We start from the raw sequence: 22,802 nt of genomic DNA, 5'->3' as shown, positions 1-22,802 counted from the left end.
CATGTTTTTACTTCACACAAAAAAAAATATGTTCAAGCTGAACCTTTTTTTTAATGGTTAGCCACCAAACGAACGAGGCAATTGTATATAAACCATCTGACACGTACAAACACATCGACAAATCACAACTCTAGCTGTTTTTAAATTTTTTTTCTGAGAGACAATGAGCTTTGCTCTCATTAAGATAAGTAAGAACATAAGAACACTAATAAGAACCTGAAAGTCTAGCTTCCAAGTACTAAAATTCCATGACCATAAGAATGAGGAAACAGATCTAATTAAGAAATTTGCTGCTACTCCCTGGATGGGAAGATGAAGTAGGAGAAAATAAAATCAGCTGCTGTACATACCCCAAGGCCATCCCCCCTGAGAAAGGCCTCATGGCCAGAGAGGGCTGCATTGATACGGTCTCCCTCCCTATTGAACTTCTGCAATTCCAGGCTGTCCTGCAGCTTTTTCCGTTGCTGTTCCCACATTTTCTCCAGCTCTTTGTACTCCTTGGCAAGCCTCTCCATGGACTGGTAGACATCTACGGTCCTCCCGTTACTGGGTTTTTGGTGGATTACTTTGCCCCCTAGCTCTTCCAGCTGCACAAATCTTCCCAGAGCCAAAAAAAAAAAAAGTGAGACCTCACTGCATGAAGGAATTATGAATTCTCATTCATCACAGCTCTTTGCTCCCTTGGCAGTGCCTAGACATTAGCTTCCCCCCCTCTCTTTCCCTCCTTTCCTGCTAGCCATTGATGTGCACTACAAAGTGCAGCTGGCTGTTTGCTCAGGGATACATGCTGGAGGCAGCAGCGAGGTTTCCCCATTTGGACCAAAGGTCCATATAAGCAGGCTTTCCCATGGGGAGGAGGACCAACAGTATCTGGAGCTTCGTAACAGTGCAGAAGGAGATCGGAAGATGATGGCAACTGGAAGCATAAGGCCTGAGAGGAGAAGGACTGGGGCAACTAAAAGTGCAGATGGTACTATCCAAGCATGTCAGGAGAGCTTGTGGAGTACTACTCCAAACATACAGCTCCTCCTTCTCCCTCCATCAGCCATCAGGGTAAGTACGCAAAATCTGAATGGATTTTGTGTTTCAAAGTTTCTTTTTGACACTGTTACAAAAGCACCTGAATAAACTCTCACTGTCACTTTCATATACAATTTATGTACATGATAGACAGGTTTCGTTTTCACAGTACTGTTGTCGTTATCACCCCACTCTGCCCACGCTGACAGAATCTGTCTACCTTTCTTTCTGAGACCTAATTTCTTTCAGCAGGTCCTGATGTTCCTTCAGCAATTGCTCTGCAGAAACCACATCCACACCCATTTCTTCACTGCTCAGTTTCTCCCGAATGCCTTCTGCCCACAGCAAGAGCCTGCAGCTTTCTTGCAGGAAGGACTGTTGATCCTGGGCCTGCTGCAGAATGTTCCAGTTCTTTTGGATCTCCATCCTGAGCTTTGCCAGGAGCCTCTCCATGTTCTCCACCTGCTCAGTGATGGCCCTGCTCTCCGCAGGGTTAGTGTCCTTAATCCTACAAGAGGAAATAAAATACACTCAACTGGATGAACCCTTCAGGCATTTAGAGACTCTTTAAAAGGAATGGATTTGGATATTTACACTTCCATCAACAAGAAAGTCTGTGAAGGCAACAAATGTTCCACAAAAGCAAGAAATACCAGTGAGAATATGGTGTAATGCAGAAAGTGCATTCCTGTGAAAGCCTCTACTAACACTGTTGTGATTCAATGATTCATTCCCATTGTGAATGCACAGAAAACTTAAGGCAAGTCAGTTCTTCACGTTGCTAGAAAAAGAAACTTCACAAGCTGCTCATTCTCTTTATAGCCATAATTTACAACATGATCTTAGAGAACTAGCAAAGAATATGGAAACAAAGAGCAGGTTTCCTTACGATTTTGCAACACTCCTCAAGTATTCAATTTTCCTCTCAATCACCAGGACCTCTCTTCGAACTGTAGACAGTTTACGCTTGTCTGATTCCAGCCCAGCAGGTGAGTTCCCTAGTTCCAGACCCCCGAGTTGGACCATCTTGTCTTGCAGAAGTACTCCTACGCTCTGACAGTCCTGAAGAAATGTCCTCACATCAGCCACTCCAATCAGCTCGGAGCCCTTCTCCTCCTTGAGAGTTTCCATGCGTTCCCACCTGGGGGAGGAATAACCCGATTACTTGCATCTAGCCTCAGCCACTACCCCAAAACTTGCCTTCACCTAGAAGAGCAGATTCAATGTACAGCCTTTGTCATACATGAGCTATATCCTTTTTCCATTCAGAAAAACTCTCGTATAAAGATTACAGCAGGACTCCAGTGGGCTGAGGGGGTGAACACTAGCACTGCTCCACAGCCTCAAAGTTCATCTCAGTGCCATCTCAAGCAAGGGGACCCCGTTCAGGTGACCAGAACACACCGGACATGATGCAAATAAACAATAGTGGTCAAAATGAGGACCCGGCTGTGCCTCTTGGCCCCAGCTCAGTGGCACGGTGCCGGGAGCATGCACACAATAGGTACTAAATACACTTGGTGAAGTCAAACAGGGTTTCAGTCCCGCTCCATAGCTGTGAAAGGCACCCTCACCCTGGTGTTTAAGGAACAAAATCAGATGCTACGGTGCAATACAGATGGAACTGCTCTGAATCCATCACTGCTGCCCGGGGGCAGATTCACACCCCGCTTCAGCACACACCCACGCGAACTGCTGCAGTTTAAATACCTGTGCGGGCCCAGAAGCAGCCCCCGCTCCTGGAGGCAGCCGGGCGGCGGGGCAGCCTGCGGCCGGGCACTCACCTCGGGCCCCGGCCACCGGCCCCGCTCGCTCCCGCTGCGGCGGCTGCCCTGCGTGCGGCGGCGCCTCTCCTCACCCCCGGCGGCCCGGCCCGGCCCGGCCCGCGCCGCCACCGGCCCTCCCGCTCAGGCCGCGGCCCGGCGGGGACGCGCTGCCCCGGGCTGCCCCCGGCCCCGGGCCCCTCTGTGGGCGCCAGCCGCCCCGGGCGCCCCGTGGCACGGTGGCTCCGCGGGGCCAGACCGGGCCAGACCGGGCCGCTCCGCACCCGCCCGCAGCGCCCTGGTGACCGGCAGAGCCTTTACCTGCGGGCGATCGTTTCCAGCCAGATCCGGATCTGGGGATATTTGCTGGGACTGGCCTGCCCGTACTTCACAGCCAAGTCCTCGATCTCTCCCAGCCGGCCTTTGCCCGCAGCCAGTTCCACTAGAAAATTCTAAAATAGAAAAGATACAGGAACGCAGAGCCTGGGGTGCTTTCTGGGCACGCAACTGTTAATAACGCGCGGCATGGCCCGGCTCCCGCGCTCACAGCCGCCCCCCGGCCCGCCCGCGGCCTCCTGCAGCCGGCGGCTTGCCACACCGTGCACCCCGCACCCTGCGCCCTGCACCAACCACCGCACCCTGCGCCCTGCACCGTGCACCCTGCACCAACCACCGCACCGTGCACCCTGCACCAACCACCTTGCACCACACTGCGCACTACACCCCGTGCACCACATCATGCACCAGACCACACTGTGAACCACACTGTGCACCACACCGTGCACCCTGCACCACATCATGCACCAGACCACACCGTGCACCACACTGTGCACCACACCACACCGTGCACCTTGCACTACATTGTGCACCAGACTGTGCACCACACCACATGTGCACTGTGCACCGCACCACGCCGTGCACCACACCACACATGCACCATGCGCCACACCACACTGTGTACCGTACACATCACTACGTGCATTACACTGTGCACAGCACTGTGCACCACACCACAACATGCATTACACCATGCACCACACCACATGTGCACTGTGCACCACACCGTGTACCACACCACACTGTGCACCATGCACATCATGCAGCACACCATGCACCACACCACACCGTGCACCACACCATGCACCACAACACACCATGCACTGTGCACCACACCATGCACCACACCACACTGTGTACCGCACCATGCACCACACCACACTGTGCACCATGCACCACACTGTGCACCACACCACACTGTGCACCGTGCACCACATCGTGGACCACACCGTGCACCACACCATGCACCACACCATGCACCATACCTCACCGTGCACCACACCACACTATACTGTGCACCACACTGTGAACCACACCATGCACCACACTGTGCACCACACCACACTATACTGTGCACCACACCGTGCACCACACCACACCATGCACTGTGCACCACACCATGCAGCACACCACACCATGCACCATGCAGCGCAGCATACCATGCACCACACCACAGCATGCACTGTGAACCACACCATGCACCACACCATGCCATCCCCTCCGCTGGCACACAGCATGCCATCTTCCCATCATCTGGCATTTTTCTTCACGTGGTATGAGATAAACCATAACAAAAGTCCTTTTGTACTGTGATACAAAAGGAGAGGTTGAAGGGACATAATTACATTGGCTTCAATAAGCCTGGCATAGTTTATATGAAAGAAATATCTGATCTATACATGATTCCGTATGATGAAATGAATGAAAAGACTCTCACAACTGCATTTCCCAACTTTCATCTAGTGTCCCAAGGGCAATCCAATTAATCCTGTGATCTGTGAGCAGGGAAAAGGGGTACCTGGTATTTCTGCTGCATGACCTCTACGTTGTCTGCTTGAGGCTGGAGAGTCCGGAAGATGTTCTCTTTGTCCTTCATCCATGACTGAAATTCTTCACAGGAGCTACAGAAGCGGTAATATCCAATCATCTCCTCCAGAGCCTTTTTTCTGTCCTGTAAGACAGATGAAGACTTAGGTATTGTTGTAATAACTCCTTGCTGTTTGAAGGGGGGGGGGGGAATCCTTGCATTTAAACTACACTACCCAGTTGGTAGCTTAGCAGCTTAGCGTTTTTGCCAGACTGCTGAAAGAGAACAAACGTGTTAACTTAAGATCACAGTTCTTCTTCCCAGAGCAACAGCGGTTTAAAGGCGTAAGAGAAGCAGCTGGAGAGCGCTCAGCCCCGGCAGGCCGCCAGCTGCTGGCAGAGCAGTCACCTCAGTCCCCTCAGCAGCATGCAAGTCCCACACAACATGGTTTTGTTGGTCCTTGGGGCAAGACTGTGGCAGGTGGGAGTGAAAAGTAATAATTGGAGACTGCAGATTATGCTTCGGGTTTTTTGGCTTGATGTTGGTTTTGTTTGTTCTGTTGTTATTATTATTCTCTGGTATCAGGTAAAACAGCCCAAAGATTTAGGAGCTGCAGCAAACAAACATTAGGGAAAGAAAAGATTACACAGAAGAATCCAGTCTTCATCACTTAAAAAGACTAGAAGGTAAATGGGAAGTTTGCCAACATAAAATACATTTTGATACCAAACTGCAATGATATTCTCAAACCTTGCAGTCCTACAGGATTGAGGCACGTTATTAAACTGAAAAGCAGGAGCCAGCACCGCACTTTAACCTCACTTAGCTTTGCTTTGGACTTGACTGGTTTTGTGAACTGCAAAGCACAGGAGGAGATACTATACCTCAGCCATGCTCTGTAGATTTTCATAAAGTGAATCTATTTCGTCTTGGGTCTTCCTGATATTCTCTGGAAGAAAATGAAAATCTGGACTGGCAGTTCCAGGGAATGCAGTTTCAGATGTTGCGCAGGTTCGACTGAACAGCAGCTTTGCTGTCTTTTGATTTAAGTTACTTGGGGCTTCCATCTTCACTATCTGTTAAGTAAAATTTAAGAGAATCAGTGGGTGAATACTCCTGATCCGGATAAAAATTTCACATGTAAGGAAAATTTGGCCTTGCTAGTTCAAACCACAGCATTCTGACCCTTTAAACAAAACATTTCCAGTATTTGTTTGAGTCAGTTTCCTTTGTTTTATTCTGAAAGAATAAACTAAATAACTGAAAAACATTTTAGTTTTGTTTGAAGAAGTTTCATTTAGCTCACATTAAAATATATTGATTCAGTAAAAATTTTCATTTTCTGCCCACATCAAGGTTGTTTGGGGTTTGTTTTGTAAAATTCTTAAAATTGCCAACAAAACAGGGAATCAACTATGCCCACAGTTCTGTTTGTAGTGATGATTTAGTACCTGAACATTTCCAATTTCAAAGCCTGTGAGTGCCCTAGTGAATAAATGCTTTTATTTGCACATCAATACTTTCTTGTCAGATTCTTTTTCATGTTAATAACAAAGCAATAAAACTTCTGTTCCAATAAAAATTAATGTTGGAACGATCAAGGTAAAGGAAAGACCCAAAATGGTGCTCATAGCTCTCAGACAGGTTTAGCTAAACGTTGAGTGACCATAGAACTCTGAAAGAAACAAGCTATGCAATGTGTCACTCATCTCCCCTGAATTCTGTTGTCAAATGAGCTGATTCAAGTCAAAAGTTCCCCTTCCAGTCAGCGGAACAGAGGGGCATCTGCAGATGTCGACTTCACCTCATGCGTCTTAAACACCTATCCTGGGATGGCACGAATTGCTCCTGGAGCTGTGGGATGGTTCATCACTACGTTGGGATGCAGAAAGAATTTGTAAAGATGTTTAGATTAAATGTCTGCCTTTCAAAGCTGATTTAAATTAATACTGTTATGCAAATAGAGTGAGAAGGTATTTGTGAGGACTGGTAGAGGGAACTAATGTAGACAAATACATTTCTAGCATTTCACAGAACACTCACTAGGTGAGCTACAACTGGCCAATGAATTTCTTTGTCATCTAAAAATCTGCCTCAATTCTCACTTAAAATTTCTTCTGGATTAAAAACCCCTGCTCTTGTTTAGGTCATTTGGAATATCCTAGTCTGGAAAAATCAAAACATTTTACACATTTCATTTACATGCTTTAGCAAAATGTGACTAAATCCCTCATCCACTTACCGCAGCTGGAGCTTGCCCTGCTGCAATGTCAGCCTGCTCTTTCAGGCGTCTCATCTCAGAGGAGTAGGCTGCGATCTCCTTCTCCAGGCGCAAGTGACGATGCAACAGCGCTTCGGCACTCGACTCATCTTTTCCGTAGTCCTTGCTGGCCAGAAGGGGCTGCCTTTCTCGCAGCCATGAATTTGCTTCATTGATGTCAGCAAAGTACTGAAGGAACACAGGGAAGAAAACACTTGGATTCATCCTGAAAGTATCATATTCAGCTCCTTCCTCTTTTGAACATTATTAATAAGAAGAAACGCTATTAGGTCTATAGCTATAAGGTTATTTCCAGGTATTGTGAAAGCTATGAATAAGGTAGCTTTAAATTCATGATGTATTTCATGATCACATCAAGCACAGGTAATTCACAGAATCACAGTGAGTAAACAGATTCAATAATTGCCTATCTAACTCTTTTAAAAACTAACTAAAACTTTACGGTGCTTAATAGCAGTGGTAAAAAGAACCTACTAAGTATGATGTTGGTAGGCACCACGTAATTCCAACAGATATTTTCTAAAAGTTCTAAGGAATAGTCCGAGAATGAACAATGAACTCAATCTACAAAAAAAATGTTTCTTTTTTTTCCCAGAATTTGCAGACTGCCTGGCTATGGTTGTAAAAAAGCAAAACACGATTGAGATCTAGAATAAAGGTACAACAGAAAAAAAAAAGAAAACCTATTATAGTGAAAGAAAAAGAAGAACTAAAACACCATAATGATGTTAAACTTAAGAGAGAATTTGGACTTTGTCAAGAACAAAGCTGTTAAGTTTGGTCAGGCATCTCATGGGAACAACAGACAGAGCAAAGAACTTTAGGAGAAGGAGAGTAAGTATACCTGAGATAACGTTACGTGATTTATGAAGGCTGCTGTTTGTGAGAGCTTTTTATTTGCAGATGTGTGAATGTTTGTAGGTGCAAAAGTGTAAATCAGAATGGCAGTGGCAAACATTTCCCAGGCTTTGAGAAGTTCATGGTTGACCCAAGTCTTACGGACGTTTTTTTCATTGTTGCTTTTTGGTCGAGGTTTTTTTCATGTTAGAAAAATGTCACACAGCTACCCAGATCCCACCCGCAGAAAAGACTCTGCATTAGCACTACTACGTGAGCTATTTCCATTAACGTTTTTAACTTAGTGCAACTCCCAGCTGCTCCAATCTTCTGCCTGGCTGGTTTGCAGGAGGATTGAGACTCTGCTGCTGGAGATCTTTTTGAAGGTTGACACCTGAAGGCTTCCTGCCACTGTTGCCCTGCACTGTGGGGGCATGGGGCAGATCTGAGCCACATCCATGTCCCCCATACCGTGCACCGCAGCACAGCCCTGCTTACCTGTTTGATGAGAGCAGCTGCTTGCAGGCGGCTTTTGCGATCAGCCACCTCATCTTGGAGCTTCTGCCACAATTTCTGGAGGTTGTCTGTCTGCCTCAGAATGTCCTCCTGGCGTGCAGGGTTCTTCTGGCTCAACTCCCAGCCCCTCCTCATCACATCCGTACACACGGCCCTGTGGGAATTGCACTCCGCTTCCAGAGCCTAGCAGAAGGATGGGAGACATGTCAGCATAACTCACTCCCCCCCAGCTGAGAGCAAAGAGGGGGGCCGATTCTGGGCCTATTCTCTGCTACTGTAATACAGACGCCTCCGAGAGCCTTGTGTCTTATCCATGCCTCTAACTCTTCCCTGAGCCCTGAGATGATTGCCCCTTGGCTCCCCACACAGAAGTTACTGCCCTACTTTTTGCCTTTGATCTGAAGCTTGTTAGGCAGTCTTCTCTGAAGGAGATACTTGTTTGTCATCCACCAATTCAGCTGTCTTACACCTTCCAGAAGCAACAAATACGCAAACATATGCACACAAATGTAGACTAAAAATTACAGAATAGTCTCCTGTTTCAGTTTTGTCACGCAAGTTCTCAAGTCCACAGGTCTCTTCACTTGTTCACAGTGATTCTTTGCTGTAAAAAGGCAGTAGCTCATATAGCTAAACTTTTGGTGTTAGCCCACAGCAAGCTCTTAAGGAAAATGGTAAGGGATTTGCAAGCTCACACAATGTTATCCATCCTGCCTACTGATATCTGTCTTTCCACCATCTCTTTCTTTCCCCACATCTCTCTTGGCCAGGAAATGTGGGTGGAAAAACAAAACCAAGCAACCTTTTTTCCCTCCCATCCAAAGTGAGCTAATATGGAGCCCAGTGTCTTCACTAGAAGCCACACTTCTAGTCCAATAGGAAGCGTATTCCTTCTCTACCTTTTCCTTCCCCTCTTGGGAAAGAATCCCTACCTGATACATTTGTTAAAAATTCCAGACCCTGGTCATGACACTGGAGATAGCAAGTGGTTTGACAGCTTACTTTAAGGGCTGCACTGACTGAACTGAAGGGCATAGATGTTCTAAAGTCTTTCTGTAATGAAAAGCAAAGAAAGATACCTTGTGCTTCTGAATAGAGGCTGTAATCTGGCTGACATCTTTCCCTAGTGTTGTCATTCTTGCTAGCTTACATTTCTCAGAGATCCACAATTCTTCCTCTTTGCAGTCACGGAAGAATTCAAAAAGCTTCAAAGCCTCTTCTAGCTGAGATTTTCTGAAACAAAGAAACAGTATATATACAGTCAGAATTAGGATCCCATGGAGACAATGGTAGTATAACCACAGAAGAATCTAGAAAATCCAAAATTTGAATGCCTTTAATTCCTCTTTGTCATAGATTAATATATTCATGCAAGACAACAAAGAAAACAAAATTACAGTTCCCTCTTCCTCTAGGAGCGGAGGAGAGAACCACATGCTATTCAGACTTCACATAAAGCAAGTCATAGTAAGTGCTGAGAACGACGCTATTCTTCACCTATGAAAGCAAGTGACCTCTTTCAGTTAACCACAATCAAGACACTCAAGTGGTGTTATGTCTTTATAAATGGAGAAATGAAAAATTTCAAATGCTGGGAAGCTGTATCTTCTTGTTAAGGGAATGACTGGTCGTCCTAATCAGGAAGAACGGAGCCAGAAGCAAAGCCCTACCGTGACTTGCTCAGAGCTGTAAGGTTCTGATACAGCTGGCGAAGCATCTGCACTTTTGCATAAAGCACTTCTGGTTTAACTGTGTTGTCCTTGCTGATTTCTGCTGTCCTCTGGGTGATGTGTGTCAGTCGATCATCATAGGAAGAGATCTGTGAGTCAACCAAGTTGTGCTTCTGCAGCAAATCTACTGCTTCCAGGAGCTGCTTCCCACAGTCCTGGGAATTCACTAACACCTGCAAACAAGGCGTGAAACAAAAGGCATTGGCAGAGAGTGCATCCAGGGGCTCAGTACAAAGAAATCAGCTGAAAGGTTCCTGTTGACTCTCATAGCTTCTAAATGTGAAAGAATGATGTCAGCTAGGTAAAGCTGAAAAACTGCCTAATTAGAGGAATCATATTTTTCTTTCAGTTTCACAAGCTAATGGCAATAATGCAGTTTCTATCTACTGCAGTGCAAGTAATGGCCTCTCCGAATAAGCATCTGTTTTCACACTTAAGTTATTGCTATTGATTAAGCACTCAAGGTCTCAGAATTCATGGGCACAAGGAATAGCCCTTTGCTATACACCCACCTGTAGGCAGATTGTTTCAGTGTGTTTGGAGAATTCTAGAATATCCCATGTTACGGTATGTTTTGACTACAATGTTGTTTGAGGAACTTACTTGCCTTTACTATCTAAACAGTGAAAGTAAGTACTTCATAGTATTTAATGGCTGATGAAGTTACCAAGTGCTTAAAAGGCTGTCCTCTTTCTAACTGTATCAATGGATACAACTATCAATCCTATTGTAGGACATTATCTTTCCTTATCAATCTTCTGCCATATCCTCAGGCTATCATGGTTCCAACATCACCACCATTAGGTGTTCTTTGCTTACTAACACTAGGACAGAAAGATTTGTAACTTATGGATAGCTCTTTAATTTGAAATTCCAACTTCATATAACATATATATTTCAACTTAGACACAAGGCAACCCAGAGTCATAAGGATTTTTCTGTCCTTAAGTAAGATACAGCAAGACAAAAGGATATATATATATCTCCTGCCATTACAAAATCAATATGAAACCAGTTATTTCCTATGCTAAAGAGAAGTCTTTGCACTCTGATGCTCTGGTAACACCTGGAAATTCTTACTAAAAGCAATCACTGTGCATTTACAGTGGAATTTTTCACTCTCACAAGTTTAGATACCTGAAGGCCAGACATATGCCTGAGCTGGTCCCCACCTGTATAACCACTGGAAGTACTTCCAGAAGGTCTTTCAGAAGAATTATGTGGAATGGGAACAGGAGGCTGTTTTATTCTGTTTTTTGCTTTTACACTTCTAAATTTAGGTGAGATTTCTTCCCATCTTTGTTTTACTACATAACTCTAACCTGTAGTGCACTCCCTGTAATACCATATCTGGCTTTCTGAGTAGGGAAAGCCCCCGCAGCAAAGCCTGGATTTTCTCATGTGGTTACCTGCAATGACGAACTGAAACGCACAGTTAAGCATTCAGGTTAAAATGGTGTATTTTTTCTATAGCTGATAGACTTATCTTTTGTTAGCACCAGGCAGTCCCTGGAACGTAGGGGCTTTTTTAGGGACGCAGACAGCAGTGCAAGCTGTGTGCTGGTGGAGAGGGCTCAGTACCTGCAGCTCTTTCAGCTCCTCCATAATGGCATCGATGTCCCTCAGGAGACCCAGAATTTCCTGCATTGCACCCAGGGAGTGTTGTCGTCTCTGCAGCTGATGCAGAAGATCCTGCCACTGTTTTGAAATGCTGTTTTGCCTACAAAGGAAGGGAGAGAGATGACCAGTTTGGACCAAAGAACTTGGGTGGCACTGGTAGGTTCTCAGTGCTTGTAGCTTTAGGGGATCTAAATGAACACACACAACTCTTGCCACTAGTGCAAGAGGACAGGCCATGATCACAAAACAGGTCAAAGCAATGTTGTTATCTAATTAGTGTGACCACGGAGAGGAATTTTGATTAGCACATCAACTGTCATTGCCTTTTTTTGATTTAGACTTTTTTTTTTTTTTTTATGGATCCTCATACCTGAGAACCTACATTGCTTTCATTTGACACAATGGAAAGGCTTAGAAAAAAAGAAGTGGTCTTCAAATGGCTGCTAAAAGTAAAAAATTAATCTAAACCATATCATGAGTCACAATCCGATCTCATAAAGAGTCTGGTTTACTCTTTTATAGACTAATTTTCTTAGTTTTCCCACAAGTTTCTGATTTTGTCTGAAACTGGAAAAGCACTGAAATACCCCAAGAGAAGTTATTTGTATGGCATTCTTAGCCATTCCCAAATCAGGCTATATCCATAATCACAGAAGTTATAATTTCTCAAGATTTGCTCCAAACTGGAGTCAATCCATGTTGTGCCTTCTGTAGCTCCCCAAACTACACACTGGGAGGGGGAGGGGAGTGTTGATTTGAAAAAAAAAAGTATGTATCCCTCTAAGCATTTTTTATGGAAGATAGAATTTTTGGCAGAACAAGCATTTTCATATATAATGAAAATACCTTAAAATTACTTTTCACCAGAAATCAGCCTGGGGGTTTGATCAGTCAAGAAAAAAAAATTTATAGCTTTAAAGAAGATGAAGCATTTGTCTTATCTGCTGAAACTGTTCACAGGTAGAAGATATTTCTGCCAGTTCTACTCACAAGGAGCAGAGCTACAATTCATAGCTACAATTCATTTCCTTCTACCACAGCACAGACTTTGAACTCAGCCTCCACTACAACAGTCTCATAACTGTCACTCACTTCTCCACGATTTGATCTTTGCCATGATAGTTCTCCTGGCTGATGACTGCGGCCATCTCATCCAGAGCTGTGAAGCGCTCCCTCCTGGGGAGCACATCTGCCACAATGGCTTCCAGCTTCTTACTAGCAGCCTCCATCCTGTCCGCACTCTCTGGCCAGAAGTCCTGCTTCCCTATCACTTTCCTCATGTCTTCCAGGTAGGACTCACGCAGGGCTGCCTTCTTCAAAAACCTCTGGGCTAGCTGTTCCAGCCTTTCTAGCCTCAGCATCTCCTCCTGTAGTGCTTTTCCCCGGTTGTGCTCTGCCTTTTCCAGCATAATCCAGTGTTTTTCCACATCCTGCAGCATCCTCCCCTCTGGGGGCAAGTATGGCCGTTGGTTGTTGGCTCTCTGCTTGGTCCTGATGTTGAAGAGATGAGCTTCAATCATGCCCTTCTCTTGATATTTGGGGGGTTTCTCCACAGTGCGGAAGGTCTTGAAGTTGGCCATGAGCAGCCACATTCCCTGAAGAGAGTTGGGGAAGTGACGGTCATCCAGTTCTGTCACCTTGTGTTTAATCCATTTCAGAAGGTCAGAGACCATCTGCTCATATAGAAGCTTCAAGTCATCTATCTCCTTCAGGAAGAACATGACCTGTGATGGGAATATGAAGTTACAAGCCACATAAGAAGCAGAATGAAGAAGGTGGGTGAACAGAAAACAACATCTTAATAAACCAAGCTTAGGATTCAAATAGTTGAATGTGTGTCCAGAAAACAGTATATGACAAGCAGGTTGCCACAGTTATCACATTTTTATACCAATGTGATGACAGCAGTCACATCTGAGGCCAGGTGGAATCCTAGAATAACCTTCCATAAACCACAGATAAATATTATTTAATGTCTCTTTTCAGTTTTTATTTAAGAAAAGGTTAATTTTGGAATAAACAGCATGCATATGAAGACCGTCAGCAGTTCCTACGTGGGCTGACTAGAAAGCAAGAATCCCAGATTGAGGGTTTAGATTTTTTAATTCACAATGGAAAAAACAGATGTTTTTTTTCCACTCATTCCTAAAACCAAAACAACTCTATCCCATCCAATGTGCAATGACACCCTCTTAGCTTCACCACCTTAGGCTATTAGGAAACCATCTGACAAGATCCTGGTTCTCTCACATGCCCAGAGCAGACTGTGAGAAGGGGCTGTTTGACCAGTCTCTTCTGCTGGAATTGTTTCTCTTTATATATGTTATTAGAGCACGTCTTGTAGTCAGACAGGGGGGTTGTAAGGATGTTAACTCTCAATACTAATTTTCCAAGTCCAAGACATTTATCTGTTTCATTTGCGGTCTGGCCTGCCTTTATTTCAAGTTCAGGTAAACGCTGGAACAAACATTTAGGATGAAATCCATAATGAAATAAAAAGTGTTAGAATGAAATCATCCTTCCTCCCCGTTTCACACTTTTCCCCATCTTTGTCTTCTTACTTTGTGTTGCATTTGTTCCTCGCCCTTAAGGTAGCAGCCCTCCTGCAGCCCGCAGGTGTAAGGCTGAGCAAGGCTGCCTGCTCCCGGCGCTCCCGCTTGCTCCAGCCAGGCGGATTAGCAAGGGAGGGGGCACGCAGCAATGGCCCGCGCCGCGGGCGGTGGTCTGCTCTTACCTACAGAAAGCGCACTGGGCAATCCGTAAGGGTCACAGTGTGGGAAGAGGAGTAAAACAGCACCAACCTTTAGTGCAGGAAAAGCAGCCCATGACACCAGGGCTCCCTTCTGTATTTTCTGCCATCGTACCCAGTTCTTGCTGAAAGATCCTAGCAAATGCATGGTCACTTCAGACGGGAGGGGGAAAGGAGATTTACCTCTACGAGCTGATTCTCTCTGCCATCCTGGTCACACACTTAGTCTGAACTCAGAGGCTTCCCTGACAGATTCAGGCTTCCCTGCCCAATCCTATTACTAAATTCAGAGCTGTCTATTTGAGGGGACTAAGGATATGAAGAGATTAACACCTGTTTCGCTCTCCCTCTGAATGTTTGCATGTGTCAGAAGGGCAGGAAGACAGGAACGTAGTATTAGAGACAGGCTAAAAATAGGGAAGGATGCACAGAGAAAAAGAAGCCGGTAAGTGGAAAGAGAGAGAGACAAGAAGGAATAAATACAAAATGGAAGTCAGTGGAGCACAGCAAGAACTGAAAAAGGACAGACTAAGATATGCTTTTTCTGTTTTTTCCCATAATACTAAAGTTATGGCCTGTTTGATCTTCATAGTTCCTTTAACTCATACTTGGTTACTCAAGGACTTTTTCAGGTTTATCAGAAGAAAAATAATGTCTCCTGGACAAAATCCAGAGACTGACGTGTAGACCGCTCAAATGCTGCTGCCCACTCTCCTCACTGATGCCCAGTCTTTGGCTGAATCCCAAGTCCTGCTCTGATCTAAAGGTTCTCTTCAGAGAACATCACTGTTAACCGATACAGGTTTCGGGATCATCTTGTTGTTGTCCCAGACCACTTTGCTAGCTGAGCAAACCCTGCTTTGCAAAAGCTTTTCACCTTATCACCACCAGAGAAGTCTTAGTTTGAATTTTTGTGCCTCCCATTAAGCAATACATTCCCCCTCTCAACTGCACAGGCAGTTCCCTGACTCCAGATGCTCATGTAGGACCCATCCTGAGTGTGTAGGTTTTCTGCAGGCTATTTTTTTTTGTATTTTTGACAATTATTTTGACAGATTAATTTGAGAATAATTTTGACAGATTATTCTGAAGGTTCTGAAGGCGGAAAAGAAATTATCTCTAAGGAAAGTGGCCTTCTCTGGAACAGCTACAAAACTCCTATAGTTTTCCATCAACAGGATGCAAGTAGTTTTTTGTATAACTCATGATTATATATGAGACAAAATGTATGTAGATTTTTTTTTTTACCTTTGGGGTTTTTTTCCCCCTAGGAGTGTTTCCCCTTCTTTTACACTCCCTCATTTTTCACGTCTTTCCCCACCCCGCACCCCCCCATTTTGTACCTGACTAAGGAGTTAGAAGGAAAGGAGGACAACTTTCACAGGAATTAAAAATCCAAAATAGTCCCATAGAATAAGGGATCATCTTTCCTATTAAATCAGAAAATTGTTGACTAGGTCTACTTTTGCCTAGCAGTAATCCTCCCAAGATTACTGAGCTCTGTATACCTAAGCTGCCTTGAAGCCATATCAGTTCTCAAACAGAAACTGAGGTCAAAAAAGGATTCATTTTCAGTGAGACAAATGCAATCCCCTTTAGAGATCAGAGAGTCTACAGACACTTCTTAAGATTCAAGAGATGATAAAAGGTCTTTCAAATGGCTGTGCCATTTGATTCATTTGATGTCCATTTGCAAATGACAGTGAAGTTGAGTTGGCACAAAAAAACCCCATTTCCAACATAAATTTAGCTGTACATATTTAACTTTTAAGTTCTGAACACAGCAATGCACTTACTTTGGTAAGTCGCTTTTGTATTGTCTGGCCTTGTTTCAGTCTGGAGAAGTAGTGGTAATAGAGTGACACATAAGTCATGATGGATCTCTCATCTGGGTAGGGTACTGCCACATCCTCAGCATCCAGCAGTTTGCTGATTCCTAGTTCTTTCTCAGCAACATTGAAGGCATTGTTCAGGTTTTTGATGGGCTGGTCCTGCCGCAGTGAGCTATAGTGAATGAGATCAGGCCTGGGCAAGGAGAAGAACGGGGCATGGAGGGGAAGAAAGATTTATGTTTGCCATAAATTCTTCCAGATCATAAACTGTTTATTAGACTAAGGAATGTGACAGCAATGCTGAAATTACGCTGCCTGACCCTGAGCTTCATTCAAGAGCATTGCTCCTTGCCTCCATAACAGGAAGAAAATTGTCCCTTATAAAACTGGATGTACCACTCCCAGCAAATCTCTGCCCTTCACTTATTTCTCCTCTTCACTGGTGGGTGAAGACCAAAGCCCACTAGACAGGCAACTCTGGAAAAGGACTCCCAGCTGGGGAAGTTGCAGGATTCCCCTGTGGTATCCTGCCAGAAGATGTAGCAGAACTGTTCATTGGAGAAGAAATGTTCGAGGTTCTCCCAGGAGGTTTCTCTTTCCTGCCTTGGGCTGTTTTCTTCACACTTTTTCAAAGGTCCGGAGAAGGGAGAAAGAAAAGAGACCGAGAGGTTGTTTACTCTGTAACAACTGAACCAGAAGGTATCTGTGCCCACAAAGGTCACACAATAAAACCAGTCTCCAAAATACCTTTTTCAAAAGGGCAACAGGAACACGACTGAGGGGCTATAACCAAATAATGGGCAGTGTTGTTCAGATGTGTGAAATTTGATTTGACACCCAACTAAAGGAACTACCAAGCAGGAGCTTTTGGCCCTTCCTTCCTCAGACAGAAAATATTCATCTAAGAAAGGAGAGTCTTCAGTGAAAAAGGGAAAAGAGACAATTTGACAGTTTCTTGACAAGTACTTGTAACTCAGACCCGGGAACAACTTGTGCCGGAGCTAGAAACAGCAATGGGCACCTCCTGAACTGATCCATCAGATCTTACCTGTGAGCATGTATGAGTGCATTGAAGGCCAGTCCATCACTCCAGCTCTTGGAGAAGTCCTTCACATTCACATTGGAATAGCTGGCAGTTTTATGCTGACACCAGAGTAGTAAGGCTTCATTGGCAAACAGAACGTCAGCTCTGCCTCCAAATTCTTCCTGTGAAAAGAGCAGGAAAAAGAAAAATCAGTGTGAACTATACACAGAAGTAGCATCAGCAGGTTTAAGCTTATGTTCCCAAAGATCACTTTGTATTACTCCTGTCCTAGTCACAAATCCCCTCAAAGTCATGACTTGCAGACTGTATCTGCCATTGAGGTAGAATGATTTAACATACAAGTAGAAGTTTTCTACTAAAGTAAAAGTGAATTGAAGGTGTTAAAAAGTTTGAAAATGTTTCTCTTCTGTAAGGTTTGTAGAAATCACATGGAAAGCAAAGCTCAGTTTATTTGCTTCCTTTAGCCAGGAACTAGAACTCAGAAACAAAATATAATGTATCCAGGTCTAATGTTAGAAATTAACAACTGTGATTTCATAATACCTTCATAGGACCTTATTTTTGCTGTACTTAGAGTACCTGTTAAATTATTTTAGAAAGTATACTTTTCTTCAGAGAAAGAGCAAAGGAGCAGCATGCAGTTCAAATCTAGAGAGAATTGTCAGAGAAATTTTTCCGGATTCAAAAGCCAGTAAAAAGTTTGTGGAAGAGAGTGAGGAATATGACTATCCTATCTATCTCAAATCTACAGTTTTCTGTCTCTGAGAAAGCATAAAACAAATTCAATTGCTTTTAGAAATTGCTGGTTGAATAACCAGGTAATGTTGTAAGACCTGCATGGTCAAAACGGTTGGGAAACATCATCAAAATGGCCCTTGCTGGCCTGAAACTCTACGAAGTCTCTGAAATACACTGATCAGGCAAAAAGACAAAGATACTGTTTCACCTTATCAAGTTTGATAGACGAAATCTGAAATCGAAGTATAATGATCCAGATAAGTCCCAGGATTAAGGTTCTGTCGCCATCTACAATGTTCTCAGGACCAATAACTTTTACTTGCACCTGCTAATAAAGCAGTATCTGTTCAGCACAGAAGTACTCACGTCCAGCTAGCTAAATGAGACATCTACGTAACAAGCTGTCATTGAAGAGTGTGTTCAGGCTGTTTTCTTAAGGAAACAGGTTTTATGTGATCTTTTCATTTGTCTATATACCTGCGAGCGCCCATGTTCACACCTTAGCTCTCACGTGCACCCAGGGTGAGTTTCAGCAAAAGCCTGACAAACAGGTGATGGTATCAAAGACTGAAAGTTCCTATAAGGGTTTTGAAAACTGGTGGCTAAGGAGAGGAAAGAAATGCAATTTCAGGAGTGACGGCAGGGCAAACCCAGAGACCATCTCCTCTGTCTGGTCTCCAGTCAGCTGGTCAGTACGTAGCTCCTGGGCTCACCAAACAGTACAAGCATCTCACTAAAGAAGCCACGGCTGCCTTCTCCACTATTACTTGAGCAGCAAGCAGGGTTGTAGTTTATGCCAACAAGGCGTTACTTCTTCAAGAAGTCCAAGCATGCTATATGGCTCCTGCTGTCTGCACGATCCCTTTCTGCAGGCTGGACCTGGACTCACGGGACGAGTGATGCTTGGCTGGTCCAGCTGGCAGAGCCTGGATGTGCGCATGCCACTGGGCCTTACACAGTGCGTACCCTTAGCAGGCAGGTGTTAGCTGCAGTCCCCTGCTCCATTGCATCTGTTTTGTAATTAGCAAAAATCCAGGCATTATATACTTTCCTATATCTCTGCTATGAAACCACGCTGCTTCTTTGGAATTCATACCACAGAGTTGTGTGATGATTTTCCAGAAAGGTCTACAATAAATTGCTCAGAAAAGAAAAAAACAAAACCATACTAACATGTGGCTGAAATAGGGATGCAAAACTGGAATAAATAAAACCACTGCAATGACTTCCTGAAACTGTTAGAATCAGAGCTCTAAACAAATCTCCATTTGTATACCAGGTAGTTTCACCTTTGCTTAATGAAATTTGCCGTCCCCCAAATTCTGGGAAAACAACATCTAGAAAGACACAGAAATGCCGTACATCTTCATTTAGGTATGACTTTTTGTGGGGGAACATTATCTATTTCTAAGTTGTTACTCAAATATCAAAGAAATTCAAATCTGATTACTTTTTCTCTTCTTTCAATAAAAACCTTGGCCTGTCTTCAAAGAATATCTTCTTGCACATTAGAGCAGGGAATTATAATGGACGTAATGCTATAATTGGTAACATACATAAGCTGTTGTGATGTCTAATATCAATATTAACTTACCTTGGATTTCAGAAATGTGATGGCTTTGCTGTTGTTCTCCAGAAAATGCACTCTCATCTTTCCCCGGTTTGGTCTGGGCAAAGCTTCTCCAGAGAGCAGCTCCAGGAGTTGCATGAGAGAGATGCCATCCTTCAAGTCTGTGTAAATATCTACTATCTCAACATTTACCTGCAAAGACCAGTCAGACAATACCGACTGAACATCTGGCCCACAGAACCTTCTACTGCTAGTACCAAACAAACGCCTTCCTGGTGTTTCACCGAGTCTTCTGTATGTCAGTGCACATACGTGAAAAGTGGTGAATCTTAATTCACAGAAAATGGATTTACAGGAGGACTGACATTATTTATGAAAGCAGGCTGAAGTGAAAAAAAAAACAACCTCAGAACTGAGCAAATAAAAAGTAGGAGATTTTGAAAAATAAAAAATAATTCCGCATTTCCAAAATCAAACATTTTAGAAGTGCTGACATTTTTTATTTCAATTCAAATGAATCTTTCCAACATTTTATTCTGAGCAATGCATTTCATATAAAAATTGAGCTGGTAATACCATTTAGTAGCACGGTTTTTACTCCACAGTCTCAATGAAGCCTGTTACACCCAGCTGAGACCTGCACTACCACCCATCTCCGTATTTCTTAGGTAGTCTCCAACAAAGCAAAAGATTAAGATCTCTTACAAAAATGTACTTCGTTGCTGCAGTAGTGAGGTCACCCGTGCTTAGGTGGTAGAACATGACGCGGTGTGTATGGAGCTAACAAGAACTCGACTTGGGTGTTTCCTTTTGGCCTTAAGCCACTAGCCATCAAGAAGTGACGATAAAACCACGCCACACATCCAACAATAATTTACTGTGATTCTGAAATCACGGCAAATAATCTTTTTGTCTTCAGAAAAAAAAAACCAACCCAAACAAAACCCCCCTGAAGTAGTAGCTTTTCCAGTTCAGAGAATAGTTACATGTAGGGGGACAAATGGACAAGTAGCAGACATGTGCTTTTTAATTTTTGACCAATTATTAATCAGTTTAACAGATCTTTTCTCCAGAGAAAGAAGAAAACACTGAAAGTGTAAAAGCAACTCAGAGAGACTTTAAGTCTGTACAGTGTGTGAAACAAGAATTTACAGCTTTCCCTGACCAATTATGTCCATGAAAAACTCCCTGTTTAGTTGCCAACTTAATTTCTTTTTGCATATTAAATACACTATAGGCAGAATTTTATGTTTATTACCAAAAAAAAAAAAGAAAAAAGAAAAAAGATGGTTTAAGCTGTTATATTCTGTGACACTTATATAAATGAAGAATAATTCCATTTAAATTTGTAAAGAAACAGTCTTCCTATACCTGCTTTATACCAAACCCAGCAGCAGTTTTAATAGCTTTGCTGCGCCACCCTTCTCATAAAGATACCAGTCACAGGTTGCTTAGTAAGTTCGAACCAATAGTATCCTTCATGCTAGACGTGAAGCAGTCAGCAGAGCGCCAGAGACTGCCGCAGTGCCCTGTAGGGTGATCGGTCACGTTATGCGGGCTGGACTGCTGGAGGAGGCGGTGGGAGCCCCAGCAGGCTGTCCGGCTGCGCCGCGCCTCACCACCTGCGGCTGGGATGCTCTGGTGGGCTTTTCCCCCACGCTTTTATGATACATGAACAAGAAGTGGGCAGGAAGCCAAGACTGACACATTACTCTTTGAACTTTAAGGAGTTTTTAAGATGAGAAAGTAGATATATTTACCTGTAGCTAAACAGAAATAGCGTTCTACACCATAAACCCCAAACTTTCTGCAGGTGGCACAACGAGAATTTGCAGCTCTCTCATGGTAAGAAAAATAAGTTCAGAAGTTTGTTGTGCTCTGAGGCTGCCTTTGTGCCAATCACCAACTCAAAACATTGGAAACACGGCGCCTAGCACCGAAACATCACTGAAGAGCGGGGAGCTGGAGCAGAACCAGGAGGCCTGGTCCTGCCTGGCATCACCAAGGTCCATTTCCATCACCATGAACTACTGAGACTGGAAACGAACTGGTCAGTACTTGCATGGGAGTATGTCTGAAACTGTTAGACTTCAGGCAACTTTTTCAAAGCCACTGAGCAGCAGCTCAAGCTGGACTGATCAGGCAAAGCAGAAAGTCTTAACTTTTGGCCAGGCAATTAGGAACTGAGCATGGTTTGGGGAAATTCAGACATTTGCAGACACCTTACTTACAGGAAAAAGAAGGGCAAATAAAGACCTTCCTCTGAGATGATCACCAAGATATAGATCACGATATGACAAGGTCATACAGTCTAACAAGGTGAATCCCGATCTCAGGGAAGACATGGAGACGGATGTGAGGTAAAAGATACAGCTGGAGCACTCTGGTTAATCAAAGCTTTCCTCGCTTGCATATATGCAGGAAAAATACGTAAAAAATAAAATAAAAAAATACAGTTGGTGAAATCAATAAAACAAAAAGCAGAAAAAAAAATCCCCATATTGAAGGAGCTACCTACATTATTCCTGAAGAAGATGTTGTTCATCCAGTTGGTGAAGGTCTTCTTTTGCATGGACATACGCTGCTCCTGCAGCTTTTTGATATGGTCTTTTTCATATTCGGTACCCATGGCCACTTAGGAAGTCAGAAACTCCAGTGAGGTGCTCAAGGCTGAGGAGACAATAACATTTGTTTCCCCAGTACCTGCAGGGAACCCAGCCCCAATGGGTACGAGATCCAATACCACACCCAGCACAACACCTTAATGTCCTTTTGCTTGTACTTTGCACTCTCATTTCACTCAACTTTATTTTTAACTTACTTGACTTCTCCCTTTTAAAATGCATCTCTAGTTTCAGGATGAAAGTGTGGCACGTACCTATGCAGCTGTACTTTCTTTCTTTCTATCTTTCTTTCAGCCTCCCCCCAGCCACTTGATCCCATGAGGAGCACCATGAGCTGAAAGCTGCCAGTAGCTCCCTTGGGTGTGCTGGAAGCACCTGGCTGAGAACTGATCTTAGACCCTGTCAGAAAGAGGGATCTGCAAATCACTTCCAGTGCGGTGCTTGAAAGCCTGTTATGTTCTCTGAGGACTGGCTGAGATGCTGCTGTTGCACTACTTTCAGACCAACAGAAATCAAATAGCTGCTTAGAAAGGAAATGGAACCAGCTTGGTTCTTCCCTCTCACCAGTTCAGATTTTGCATGCCTGTTACTGTAAGGATGGTGACACAGGTCC

At 44.0% G+C, this 22,802-nt stretch overlaps 1 protein-coding gene across 1 annotated transcript in view; it reads right to left on the bottom strand.

Annotated features, from left to right (window-relative positions):
* SPTBN5 (spectrin beta, non-erythrocytic 5) overlaps window positions 1-22,232 on the bottom strand; it is a 99,195-nt gene extending 76,963 nt beyond the window's left edge. Inside the window, exons 1-17 of the mRNA XM_056344847.1 lie at window positions 22,084-22,232; window positions 19,590-19,757; window positions 18,204-18,323; window positions 17,261-17,418; window positions 16,177-16,405; window positions 12,724-13,355; window positions 11,593-11,731; window positions 9,952-10,184; window positions 9,361-9,514; window positions 8,264-8,464; window positions 6,890-7,096; window positions 5,532-5,723; window positions 4,639-4,791; window positions 3,105-3,235; window positions 1,910-2,161; window positions 1,241-1,528; window positions 351-597 (exon numbers count right to left, since the gene is read on the bottom strand). Of these exons, the coding sequence (XP_056200822.1) occupies window positions 351-597; window positions 1,241-1,528; window positions 1,910-2,161; window positions 3,105-3,235; window positions 4,639-4,791; window positions 5,532-5,723; window positions 6,890-7,096; window positions 8,264-8,464; window positions 9,361-9,514; window positions 9,952-10,184; window positions 11,593-11,731; window positions 12,724-13,355; window positions 16,177-16,405; window positions 17,261-17,418; window positions 18,204-18,323; window positions 19,590-19,757; window positions 22,084-22,194 (3,615 nt within the window). The 5' untranslated portion in view covers window positions 22,195-22,232. The remainder of the gene's footprint in view (window positions 1-350; window positions 598-1,240; window positions 1,529-1,909; window positions 2,162-3,104; window positions 3,236-4,638; window positions 4,792-5,531; window positions 5,724-6,889; window positions 7,097-8,263; window positions 8,465-9,360; window positions 9,515-9,951; window positions 10,185-11,592; window positions 11,732-12,723; window positions 13,356-16,176; window positions 16,406-17,260; window positions 17,419-18,203; window positions 18,324-19,589; window positions 19,758-22,083) is intronic.
* Window positions 22,233-22,802: the final 570 nt, after the last annotated feature.

The sequence above is a fragment of the Falco biarmicus genome, chromosome 7, assembly GCF_023638135.1.
Source record: "Falco biarmicus isolate bFalBia1 chromosome 7, bFalBia1.pri, whole genome shotgun sequence".
Lineage (NCBI taxonomy): Eukaryota > Metazoa > Chordata > Aves > Falconiformes > Falconidae > Falco > Falco biarmicus.
Note: the sequence above shows the minus strand (reverse complement) of the source record. Positions and strands in the feature narration are given on the sequence as shown.